Genomic DNA, 12,625 nt, shown 5'->3' on the forward strand with positions numbered 1-12,625 from the left:
AATCCGGTTCATTTTGAACAGATGCGTCATTAATGGCTCGCGCTCCTCTGCCGTCAATGAATCACCTCTGGCTGCGGTCTCATCCGGTTATGAAATACACCCCCCCCCCCCCCCCCCCCCCCCCCCTCTATTCTCCAGCATCATCAGTGTTTCTGTCTCCGACTCCCCCATTCCTCCCCTCCCTTTCCCCATTTTCCTCGCTTCCTATTTGAGGAGAGCGCGCGAGCACGTGTGCGTGTGTTGATTGCGCGTGTGCGCGGGGTTGTAGTTGGCTTATGAGGATCAAGTCCCATCCATTGTTCTTGTCTTCACTAAGCCACTTGTTCTCTCCCTCACTCGCGCGCGGGCGCGCACACACACGCACTCAAAAGCGCAATTACCCACGCGCCTTCATCTCCCTCTCAAAGTCACACCTTGTCTGGCTGTGGATGCGTTTTGCTTGTGTGTTTGCGCTGCCAGCCTTGAACCCTCCTTGGTGCTCTTCTCACCACAAACACACTCCAGCCTTATAATCTTATATTCTGTACAAGGGCGTGCGTAATACCTCGCGCCTGCGCCCCATTTTCCTCCTCCTCCTCCTCCGTGTTGTGTCGCAGATGAGCTCAGTCGGTTGCCTCCTGGGAAAAATACCGGGGGTAACCGGCAGTCCGGTAAGTGTCTGAGAGCGCTGCCTGTCGTTTGCCATCACCACTAGAGGCTGTTAATACTGCTCTGACATTTAGACACACTCTGATTAACAGCACTCTATTATTGCATTGTACTCCATAACAACTGCGAGATAATCCATCAAACATATTCTCAAGCCTGTAGGTTCAGTCTGGTAACACGTGTCTACATTCCAATAATAGACTGTATAATCTATTAACAAGACCAACCTCTGTGAGGCTGCACCTATCACAGCAGAGCTTTGAGCGAAACATGTTGGCAAACATGTTCACAATGACAACGCTGACTAGTTTGGCATGTTGGTGTGCTAACGTTTCCTATTAGCACAAAATAAAGCTGAGGCTTGTGGGGGAAATGTGTAGCTTTAAAGCTATTTTGTCACACATCAAGTATTGGACAAATTCAAATTTGGACCCGATGAGGGGGCTGGAGAAAAAGTCAGATGATCACCAACGTTATTACAATTCTTCTTTCACAAATTCAGTGACAGTATCAGTTACAGCAACATCTATCTAAATGTTGCGAATATAAGCAGTATATAGTATTATAAGCCAGTAGCAGCACTGATCTAGGGTGTGCTTTACTGCTAATTGATTCAACTTTTCATTAGTAAGAAGAGTAATGCCTTATTAGATCTTTTAATAGTTACGAAGCTTCACTTTAATTGTAGTTATATATTATATTAGAACATTGAAAATAGCCTCTAGAACAGAATTGTAAATTGAGCAAAAGTTAAATAAAATCTTTCAATACATTTTTTATTTGTAATTAACTTTTCAATTGAAACCACTATTACAGCAAGAATATAATAATCTTATGCTTGTTAAATACAAAATAGTCCTAAGAGTAATACACACAGACACAAAGCCTCACAATCATAAACTTCTGTGTGCAGCACACACTCCTAGATATAGTGTAAATAAAGCAGAATAATCTACAAAAAACTAAATCTTAATCTTAATCTTAATTTGAATACAATCATGGTGCATAAGCTTAGCTATGAGTCCTTTTTAGATAAAAAAATACAATCCACTATTCATTTCTTGACAGCAGTACTTCCTATACAACAGGTTTGAGCAGCCCTGTGTTCTCTTATTGTCAGTTACAGGGAGAGGAAATCAAATAGAAAGTTATTTCTCTCATTTGTCTCGCTTGAAATGAACACGATAAAGGAATTATTAATTACACAACTTGTTTTTACCATAGACCCACAAGGGTGAGGAGTGTTAGCGGCCACTGTGGGCCACTAGTTGTCACATAAAGTGTCCTTGTAATCATGGGTGGATTAGCTATGAGGGGGGGGGGGGGGCCCAGGGCAGAAAAGAAAAGAAGCCATGAGCATTTTTTAGCACACATATATTTGTGAATATTAACTTTGATACCGGTAGACACATAAATAATATAGATACCCAAACTATTTGCAATTAATCAAATCCACAAACCAAAGGACACACATTCAATCTGGGGACTCTGGGGCCCCTGAGGGTAGCTGGACCTGGGCAGTTGCCCACTTTGTCTGGTTGGTGATCCACCCTTGCAAGCAAAGCTGGTAAAATACCTAAAATAATAATGAATCATGTAGTAGCATAATTACAGTATGTAGAAAAATTACAATTCTGTTACTTGAAGTGAAGAAGGAACTAGATAATAAATAACTGTAGCTTTAAAAACATAATAAAATCAACAATCATCAAATTGACTGACGAGCAGCAACACATGTGAGACGGTGTGTATTTTAAAAGCAGGGAAAAAGAGAAACAACAGAATGAAGTTTCCTGGCGTCGATATCTGCCAATAATCTTTGAGTTTGGCACTTTGTGTGTTCACACATGCGGATCCAGTCACAGACGGCAATTTCTCCAAAGGACATTTCCTTGAAGTGGCAAGGAAGTGAGTACTCTACGCAATCTAAAATTACAAAGTTTCAAATGTTGAGTCATTTTTGGTCTCCGGATTAAGGAAGGGATAACACGGACCTACCTGCTTTATTTGAAACTGAAAAACTGCACATAGTTGGTTAAAGTTTCATCTACAGGAGCTTGAATACTATGGATTCACAAATAGCTCACTTATTGTACAGAGTTTTGTACAGTCTCTGAAACCTCAGCGTTCAGGAGTTGTCTGCGCTCTTTGCCGTTATAAAAAGGAAACGGGAGGCTTCGAATTTAGAACACGAAGCTTGCGTTACAAGCTGGAGCTGGAAGGACATAGGCCATTTACAAGCATCCAACTAAAAGATGCTGTAGGTTGCATTGTGGGAAGTGTAGTGTCACACTAACCCTAAAAGCTGGGCTATCTCTGCTTGTGCTGTATTGGTTTTGACCATTTTGTCTTTAATTTGGCTCTTGTGAGACCACCAACTTTATGGAAGCTCAGTACGACATCACAAGTGTCCCTTTAAGAAGCTGAAACCTATCATGAGCTACATTTAAATTCATATACATCCCAACAGATGTACAAATACGTCAGGTTGCATCTTGCAGTTGGCGCTGTAGCTGCTCGGCAGAGTTTGATTGCTCAAAATGTATAAATATATAAATTAAACCACTATTCTGGTTCAAGGAAACTGGTCTTCCTTTGCTTTGTGACATGTAGTGCTACTGGTGACTAGTCCCACTTAGTATCCAATCATTGCCCTCCAGGAGCTCAGAGAGGGAGAGATCTCTTGAGGTTTCCCCCAACATTGGCAGTGAGGGTGGAGGTTGCGGGACTGTTTCATCAAAGGAGGTAGTCTGAGACACATTAAGGGGACTCGGGACAGTGAGCAAGGAAAGCAGAGACGCACAATTGAGCGTGACTTGTTGACTGTAACTTGGCTTGACGGCAAAAGCAGAGGCGGGAGACGACATTGAAAGGGACCGAGGAGAAGGATCCAGAAGAGTTGTCGGTAAAAGACAACACGGCACACTTGAATTCACTGAATTTCTGCTGAACTGACCAGGACGAAGCGGGGACACATTCATGGGACAACCGAGACCCACGTTTTCAGCCGCCAAAGGGGAGTTGAGGGCAACTACGTTAGAAGAAGCAGGAAGAAAAGTAGCTTGTGTCATTAGAAATTCATCCAGTGCAGCAGGATGAAGAGGAGAGAAGTGAGCGTTTGCTGACGTTGAAGAGCTCCCGTGGACGGTGCCTGACCTCGAGGGCGCGGAGCGCGAAACAAGGCCGGCGCAGACAGGCGGAACACTTGTCGGCCTCGGTGTGATTAGAGAAGAGGGATCGCCGCTAAACAGAGAGCGAGGAGTCGGGACTGCACAGAAGGACACGGAGTCAGGAGCTGTCGCAGAGCCGGAGGAGGTGAAGAGTTCAGCAGATGAGCCGCGAGGCAAGTCTAATGTTGTGGTTGGCGGAGGGGTGGGAGTTAAAGGTGAGAGACGTGCGCTTTCAACGCAGTCACGGGTTTGGAAAGCCAGGCCGGAGGTTAAGGAGGTAGAGAGTGAAGGGGCAGCATTGAAAGCGGAGCGTGAGGCCTGGGGAGGGACTCCAGGGGGGCTGGAGTTGGTCCGACAGGCGGCCGAGGAGGAAACCGAGGGGCGGGTTGTCGAGCTGGATGCGGAGTCTTTGAGGCAGCAGGAAGGCTCGTGGCGCTCCAGAGCTGTCGTATAGAGGTGGAGGTCTTTTTTCAAAGCGGCGATCTCATTTTTGATTGCCGAATTGGATCTCTCCAGACACTGGAGCTCCTAATGAGAAGAGGGTGACGGGGAACAGGAAAAAAAGAAAAGGGGAGAAAAGAGTTAACGTCAGTTGAGTCATGTCTATCTTTATTATCCCTAAGAGTGGCACTCATAGGCCATAAAAAAAGATTACAGACATAGATCAAAGGACATCCCACACACTACAGCCAAGCAATACTCTACGAGACCCCCTTCTTTAAGACTCTTCTCGGGTGCTGTAATAGAAAGCACAACAGCCATGGAGTTGATGCGGCGCGGCCAAAGTCGGAACCTCGGAGGAGAACTGAAAATATTGCTCTTATGTGACGGTACTGCAAGTTCAGCATGACAGGAGGGAGCAGGTGGGGGAGGGCAAAAAAAAAAAGGTGATTCCCTGCTGATGCAGAGTAAGTACGTTTTATTTGTAAAATGAAGAGTCAAAATGTGGCTAGAAACCCTGAAAAATGAAGCCGTTGAGTTGAAGTGTTTGCTCCTGGTTTATCAATCGACTAAACTCTGGCTTTTATGGGCTCATTAAGCCTCAGTGCAGCCTGAAAACACTTTTCCTCCATAGCAGCCAGTATTCATCTCCATTGAGCCCCAAATACTGCAGGTACAGACTCGAATAGCAGAAGAACAGTGTCTCCCTTCAGAGAGATTACATTTCTACTTTCTACTACTGTGAAGGTCACAGGGGTCACAGTCAAAGATGCAGCGCTATGGAGCTGTGCGCCACGTGCGCTGACCCTTTAAACCATGAACTGCTGACACCGACTCTGTGTTTTTTTATGAACCACACTGCTTCGTGGCAGCAATGCTTCTTCGAAATGAACCCGGAGGAGCAGAACTGAAAGAGGAGAGAGAGCGAAAGCGAAAGTCTGGGCTCCTGACAACACAAAAGACACACGCCCATTCATAAATTTGGAGAGAAAAAAAACACACCTATCCAACCAGTTACAGCAGGTAGGTGCTGTTAGAGGAAAGTAAGGACAACTGTATTCAGTGAGAAAAACAAAACGTACCCAACCAGGTGGTTAGGTGCAGCGCAGTGAACAAAAGGTTTGATTTTCATATCATCATCAGGAGAGTCGTATAACACATTTTATGGGCGTGCGTATCGAGACGCCTTCATGGCAAGTAATAAAGCACATGTGACGGATTTATAACAATTGGATTTTAATGTTTGCTATATACATCGAGAAAGAAAACCTCCAGATCAGGCTAAAGCTAAACCAACTAATTGAGATTTAAGATTGGCGCGGTTAAAGGAATAGTTCGACTAGGGTTTGTAATCTTCCTTAAAAGTCATTTTTGTCATATTTGTTGAAATTCTCTTTAGATCCCGACAGCAATGAATACATCAAAAGCTCTGACAAAAAAAACAAAAAAAGAAATCTGGTATCTGCGGCTGTCAAAAGACTAATATTGCCCCAAATGAAATGATTGGATGGATTCTTAACAATAGTAATGTTTCTTTGATATTATGATAATTTTGGGTGTGTCATTGGATTGGTGGAATCTAGCTCCCTCTTGCTAGCTTCTCAACATTACCAACGCCAGCTTTAGTGTCATTTTTGCTCTTCCTTTTGGGAAAAGTGAATTAAAAACAAAATTTGTGGTGAATATCATTAACAACAGCAACACAAATGTTAACTCAAAACAAAACTTCATACCACCAAAAACACAGAGTACTAACTATCCTTTAACACCACATTTGTACAAAACGTCCTGAACAGAATCGCTTGCTTTTTTCAGAGGAATTACTTTTTTTAAATCAAGAAGTTGTGCTTCAGAAAGTCTATAATGTGTGTGTGTGTGTGTGTGTGTGTGTGTGTGTGTGTGTGTGTGTGTGTGTGTGTGTGTGTGTGTGTGTGTGTGTGTGTGTGCATCCATGTGAAAGACAACCTGTGGAATTTGTCCCTCAGGAAGAAAAAAACAAACAGAGAGTCATGGGTGGAAAAACAGAGGCGGGAGTGTGTGTGTGTGTGTGTGTGTGTGTGTGTGTGTGTGTTTTCAGAGGAAAGGGAGGGCCAATGGGGAGGGCATACCAGAGGGAGTGGAAGCCCTTCTCCTAAAGCAGAGTATTTACAAGAAACGGCTCTGAGCATATTGCCAGATTACACAAGACACACGCACCACTAGTCACACAGCCTTTGGGTGCGATTGAAAGGGAGGCATCGTGAGAGAACAGGGTGACGGCGTAAGGACGGAACATACAGAGTATTTCTACATATTTCTAACCTCATGAAGTTCGTCGGCTCTCTCCGTTTGTTTCCTGCGACTCTTCCTCGCAGCGTTCCTGTTCTTCTCTTGTCGTACTCTCCCTCTGCCTCGCGTCCGTTGTCCCCCTTCTTCTCTCTCCTGTAAAAGACCAATGCAACAGATGCAGTTAACCGCACTCACAGGATTCATTACTGCAAACACTGAGTCTGTGGGTGATTTGAGGGGCCCACTTCTCTTGTGGCATCCTTTTTTTTTAAGGGCAGACATTTTCAACTTTTTGATATTGCATGATAGTTTTAAAGATGTCATTGTCCACAAGGTCATGAGACAAACCGATCACATGAAATTACATGTGGTCTCTTAATTAAAAAGCAGGAAGTTGTTGCTTTGCTGCGTGTGATGTTAAAATCAGAAGCAGGGCAAAACAACATTAAGCTTAAGAAGCTTTCAAAGCTGCATCTAACTACTTCTTCCATGTGTTTGACTCAAATGGACCCCATAAGGAATGTCTATATTACATGTTTATCCTGTTTATTAAATGGCAAGTCACCTGTGCTGAAAACATTGTGATTACATTGCAATTATTTGGTATTTGACACTTCTGTCCAAAGCGACGCACAGTAAGTGCGTGCAAACTCAACAGGAGCTGAATATCAAATTTGAGGTTCATCCCGCTCAGCTAAACAGTACAGGAGACTTTTAAAAGTTTACTTTTAGTACATTTCAAGAGAAAACATGCAGAAATAGTAAACCAGGCTAAAGCTAAGTGACAATCATTATCACCACAACATAATAACTGTTAACTATTCTAACAGCATCATATATTACAAAGTAGAAAGGAACGCTATAGTGTTTGAAACTTAAAATAAAATGCACTGTTTTGTCTTTTCAGAGCACTTTTAGCTGTCTGGATGGTTCATTTTTAAGTATTTTTCTGGACCATATTTGCCTTTATCAGATAGTGGACAGTTAAGGAGCGGGTATGCTTTGCAATATATATCACCATCTGGACTTGAACTGGGGACTTTGGAATCACAGCATATGATATGCCTCTTGAACCACAAGACCAACAGACACCCCGTGATTGATATTCTTCAAAATACAAATAATTCCTATAATATTACTAATAACCTATTATACTGTATCTGCGGTGCTCAATGGTGGGTTTTAATTGATTGTAGAGTCATTTGATCATTATAATACTAATAACTTTATTTTTAAAGAAGTTTTCAAAAATATGTTACAATGTGCTTTGAAAAAGACAAAAACTAACAATGCTTAAAACTAAGTGGAATAAAATGCATAACGTTGAATGGTTAGTTTGAGCAACTATTCTCATTTATTCCCATATTACCGTTTTATTGCAGGCTAATATTTCTAAAATATGTACATGGTATATATAGCTATAGGGATAATATACTTTATTTTAGCGCAGATATGATGGTTATTGTCTGTTATTGACTGATTGACAAACTTACCGATCCAGCGGTGTTGCTCCCCTCAGCTGACAGTGATCCGGGGCTGTTGAGCTCATACCCAGTGTCCATGAATAACGGGGACATCTCACTCCCCCTGAGATGTCTGGCTAGCCGGTCGGCCGTTCACTGGAGTGTCCACCGGCAGGATGCACCTTCACCGAGCCCGGATCATCCGTGCTGCGCGCTCGCGTGTGAAACCGCTGCCATCCAACCTCTTGGAGTTGATGCAGAACCGGCGCGCGACTTGCAGCTTGTGGGTGAACTTTGAGAGCCCGTTCTGTAAATGTGTACACCGCTGGTGCGTCTGATGTCTTTTTGAGCGCATGAAGTTTGCCACCGCCAATGATGCAACATGATGCTGCGACTTTCAGTTTCTCTTTATTTTAAACTGACCCGTTGCAAGGCAAGTGCTGCGTGGGATGTGTGCTGCCTTCACGTGTAGTGTGTTAGTTCCAGTGTCCAGGTCTTTACCGGTACAAGGGAAAGAAGAAGATAACAGAAATGAAGCATAATCAACCTAACAAATCAAAATCTAGCAAGCGACTGATATTTTCCCCGCAGTGCAGTTACAGGTTCCTGTTTTTATTTCTATCCTACATTTCTCTGCTGATGCGTGTTTGGATTTAATAACTTACGTTCATGGATACTGTGTCAAATCTCCCCATAAAAGTAAGCCACATTTTCCCATTAATATCAGAGTTAAGCTTCATTGTCATAATATTTTCGATCGCACGTGAACGCACCATTATAGATCGATGGGGAAAGATGTTGGGGGACAGGAAGAGCTCAGGGCTTGATGACCATATTATGAATGAGGTTGTGCCTCCCTCATGTGCGGGGGATTTCTGGAGCGCTTATGCCAGGAAATGAATGGCCAAGCCTCCAGACAGCAGACTGCAGGTTTTACCGCTTCTCTGCAGGATATGATGTAACTTAAAGTGCTACTGACCCTACATGCCTTACTCTCTCCTCAACGAAGTAAAACATAGCCCACACTAAAAGGTTTTACAAACATATGTATTGTTTTTACTTAGTTCGTTGGCGTTGAGTACATTACTTTAATAGAGAATACATCCTGTACGTGTATTTCACAACTGTGATCATTTGGTATCACATTCCTGGCGTAGCTCAGGAATGTGATGAACATGATTAGGCATAATATTCAGAGGTAAATATCATGTATCCATAAACCTCTATCCACAAAATATCTATCTCACATAAAAATGATGTGCATAAATTAAAAAATAACGCCAATTTTTTTGTTGAAACCACCTCAATAAACTGAATAAGGTACATTTCTAATTGTTTCCTGATGATTATTTAATTTATGTATAAGAGTACTTCTAAGTTTTAACACTATTTTCTGATACAGTGAGTAAGGTACAAATGATAAGATAGTATTGATGAGAAAACCCTGAGGCAAAGTAACTTTATATTTGAATTAGGAAGAATTGGAAAGGTTTTGGGTTGCAGGATGTTGGTGCACGTTCTGGAGGGAGCAAACTGATATTCTTATAAAGTCAATAACCAGCCGTTGCAACTTGATAATGAAGAATGATATAAGGTTTATCTTGACTACGTTGATGAATTCACACCCAGTCTTGCTGCACTCTGTGACTTAAATTCACTTAAATCAATTGCTTCGTTTTTTTTACAGTTGAAAGCTCTAAAAGCCTTTTGTTGATATGGTTTTTCAAACTACTATTTCCATTTTTAAGAGTTAACTTTTTACACTCTCTTGCCTGAATGTTTGTTTTTCTCTTTTATGAAAATGGTATGAATTGTATTATTGTTTTCGCCACTTATTCAAGGATTCAGGGTTTCTATAGTCAATATACAGGATTGCTGCACGACATGTAGTCACACACACACACACATACACACACACGCGCGTGCGCACACACGTACAGACTGTAAAAACAGATATGTAAAAAAGTTAAATTACAATAGAAAATAAACTATTAAATAGTATTACAAGCAATACATAGTACATAGTATATATACAAACACACACATTTGCAATATGTGTAGTAACCGTGTCATATTAGTGTTTTGAATCATTGTGCAAATAGAAAAATGTAGTATTTTTGGAAATATAACAGTTTGTGTTCTTTATTTTGCCAACAAGCTTTGACAGTCCGAAAATTCCGAGATTGCTTAAATCAAATGTGTAATTCCCACAACTGACACACGGGGGCACCAAACTCAACCAAACCCGCAGCGTCACACCTTAAACCGTTCAACGACCAATGAACCAGCTTCGAACGTCTCCAACAACCAATCAACGGTCGCTCCTTACCAAAACAGTTCACTTGGTGGCTGCGTTGGGCGGGACTAGCATTACATCCACTTCCTGATACGCCATGCTCTGTATGGATGCTAAATATCTTTCATACAAAACTATAAATCGGTAAAAGTAGCCTATCTATCATAACTGCAGTTGAGCGCCACGCAGTCGCGATGGGTTTGTTGACAATTTTAAAGAAGATGAAGCAGAAGGAGCGCGAGATGAGGCTGCTGATGTTGTATCCTGTGTGTAACGCTTTACTAGCTTAGCATGAAACAAAAGTAGCATATAGGATATTTAAAAGTGAGATGTGTGTGTGTGAGTGTTTCTTCTTTAACCTGGCTCGTGCAGAGGTCTGGACAACGCGGGTAAGACGACCATCCTGAAGAAGTTCAATGGAGAAGACGTCAGCACCATCTCCCCAACGCTGGGCTTCAACATCAAAACACTGGAGCACAAAGGGTAACGCACGCGCGCACACACACAGTATGTCATAGCTAAAATAACGTAGAGAACATGACCCTTTATTTCTTCCAACACAACAGACTTTGTACGCTTGTTCTCAATGGGCAATTTTCATTGAAGACGTTTAGCTAACAGTGTCGTATGTGTGAATATTAAAATGAATGCTCTCTGTTGTCACACTGTCGGACACATTGTCTAAATGGCTGCTGTGAGAAAGGGCTGTGGCTTGACCAGAGTTGTGTTGTACTTGATTTGGGAAAAGGCCTTTATTCACTCAAAACATATAACTGAGTCAAAATAAACACTTGACTTACACACAGTAAGCCAGTTATAAAGTCATGTATGCCTCACAGCCAACTGAATAAGCAACCGTGGAGAAAATAAGTTATTTTTAAATCCTCTATTCTTATTGAACTCTCCTTTCTTTCCCACATTCATGTAGCTTTCCGAGCCAGGATCCATTATCGGGATGCAGTCTTCCAGTCTTCCTCATGTTCTCCTCTCTCTGTGTTTTTTCTTAGGTTTAAACTGAATATTTGGGATGTGGGGGGTCAGAAGTCACTGCGCTCCTACTGGAGGAACTACTTTGAGAGCACAGACGGGCTGGTGTGGGTGGTGGACAGCGCAGACAGACTCAGACTGGAGGACTGCAGACAAGAGCTTAGTGCACTGCTGCAGGAGGAGGTACACACACACACACAGTATATGTATGGTGTAGTGGTCAATAGCAGGTCCTTTATTCTGGAGTCAGCCACAAAGACACTGCTAGGGATAACGGTGAAGAATCCTCTTTTTATTCTTGCGTTGTTTGAAGCAGAAATCCATGATTCTGTTTAGTTTGATTATTACATCGATCTCTGTATTGAGTCTGTCCTTTCCTCCATGCAGAGGTTAGCCGGCGCAACGCTGCTGGTGTTTGCCAACAAACAGGATTTACCAGGAGCCCTGTCCAAAGAGGCAATACGAGAGGTAAGGTCTAGTCCCCCCCTAATTACTTTTTTACGTAGTGGATTATAATTTTATTTTCACTGTTGCTGCTATAAATTCATGTCAGATTATGCAGAACTTGCCCATCACAATGTGTGTCATTGTTTTCTTGCAGGCGATGGCCCTGGATAGTATCAAAAGTCATCACTGGTGTATCATTGGCTGCAGCGCAGTCACAGGAGACAACTTGTTAGCTGGAGTGGACTGGCTGTTAGATGATATCGCTGCACGGATCTTCACCACTGACTGAGTGTTTGAGCACAGACCAGGCTCGTTGGACTACGCTGATCAAAATAAACATTTTCTTTTTGTCCCTTCAGCTGTTTGGGGGTCACCAGATATCAGTGCTGCTGTCTGTATCTATAACACTTATAAAAACCTGGTTTATATATACATTTTATTTTGTATTTACAGTTTAATCAGTTATGTAGATGGAAAACATAACAGCAAGAAAATGTGTCAACATGAACATTAATTCACACATGGAAACTTTAAATGAAGTTTGTTTACAGTATGCAATGCCTGACCACCATGTTCTTATACATTTAAATGTATTTTGAATAAAGATTTGTCATGACTGAAATCCAATTTCTGAAATACATCCTCAAGTGTTAACTCATGAAAGTAGACTTCCATTAATTTTAGCATTTCCAAACTGGTCCTTTAGAGCACATTTTAGCTTATGTATTTTGTAGACCAAAAAAAAAAAAAAAAAAAAGCATATTTTTCACTGTATTAACATTTGAGGTTACTTCAGAACCCAAATCTCTTGATCGTTGGATAACACCTCCAGTCTGGCATCAGCCATGTACAGTTGATTTTAGACTGATTCTGCAGTTTAGTCAATTGATAAATTCAGGCACGGC

At 42.0% G+C, this 12,625-nt stretch overlaps 2 protein-coding genes across 2 annotated transcripts; one reads left to right on the forward strand and one right to left on the reverse strand.

Moving 5' to 3' along the window:
* Nucleotides 1–1,469: 1,469 nt before the first annotated feature.
* Nucleotides 1,470–8,152, reverse strand: batf2 (basic leucine zipper ATF-like transcription factor 2). Its single transcript, XM_079185003.1, has 3 exons — nt 8,021–8,152; nt 6,561–6,680; nt 1,470–4,346 (listed from the first exon to the last, which is right to left on the reverse strand). The coding sequence occupies exons 1-3, from the start codon at nt 8,102–8,104 to the stop codon at nt 3,264–3,266; spliced, it is 1,287 nt and encodes a 428-aa protein (XP_079041129.1). The 5' UTR covers nt 8,105–8,152; the 3' UTR covers nt 1,470–3,263.
* Nucleotides 8,153–10,379: 2,227 nt separating this feature from the next.
* Nucleotides 10,380–12,098, forward strand: arl2 (ADP-ribosylation factor-like 2). The gene is made up of 5 exons (XM_079185268.1): nt 10,380–10,545; nt 10,659–10,769; nt 11,294–11,456; nt 11,661–11,741; nt 11,875–12,098. The coding sequence occupies exons 1-5, from the start codon at nt 10,481–10,483 to the stop codon at nt 12,007–12,009; spliced, it is 555 nt and encodes a 184-aa protein (XP_079041394.1). The 5' UTR covers nt 10,380–10,480; the 3' UTR covers nt 12,010–12,098.
* Nucleotides 12,099–12,625: the final 527 nt, after the last annotated feature.

Source organism: Pholis gunnellus, assembly GCF_910591455.1.
Source record: "Pholis gunnellus genome assembly, chromosome: 23".
Lineage (NCBI taxonomy): Eukaryota > Metazoa > Chordata > Actinopteri > Perciformes > Pholidae > Pholis > Pholis gunnellus.

Excerpts from the sequence above, each read along its gene's own strand:
- batf2 (XM_079185003.1), bottom strand. The coding sequence starts at position 8,104 with ATGTCCCCGTTATTCATGGACACTGGGTATGAGCTCAACAGCCCCGGA. Across the intron at positions 6,681-8,020 it reads GGAGCAACACCGCTGGATCG|GAGAGAGAAGAAGGGGGACA; the intron begins GTAAGTTTGTCA and ends GGTCTTTTACAG. Across the intron at positions 4,347-6,560 it reads GAGCCGACGAACTTCATGAG|GAGCTCCAGTGTCTGGAGAG; the intron begins GTTAGAAATATG and ends TCTTCTCATTAG.
- arl2 (XM_079185268.1), top strand. The coding sequence starts at position 10,481 with ATGGGTTTGTTGACAATTTTAAAGAAGATGAAGCAGAAGGAGCGCGAG. Across the intron at positions 10,770-11,293 it reads AAAACACTGGAGCACAAAGG|GTTTAAACTGAATATTTGGG; the intron begins GTAACGCACGCG and ends GTTTTTTCTTAG. Across the intron at positions 11,742-11,874 it reads CCAAAGAGGCAATACGAGAG|GCGATGGCCCTGGATAGTAT; the intron begins GTAAGGTCTAGT and ends GTTTTCTTGCAG.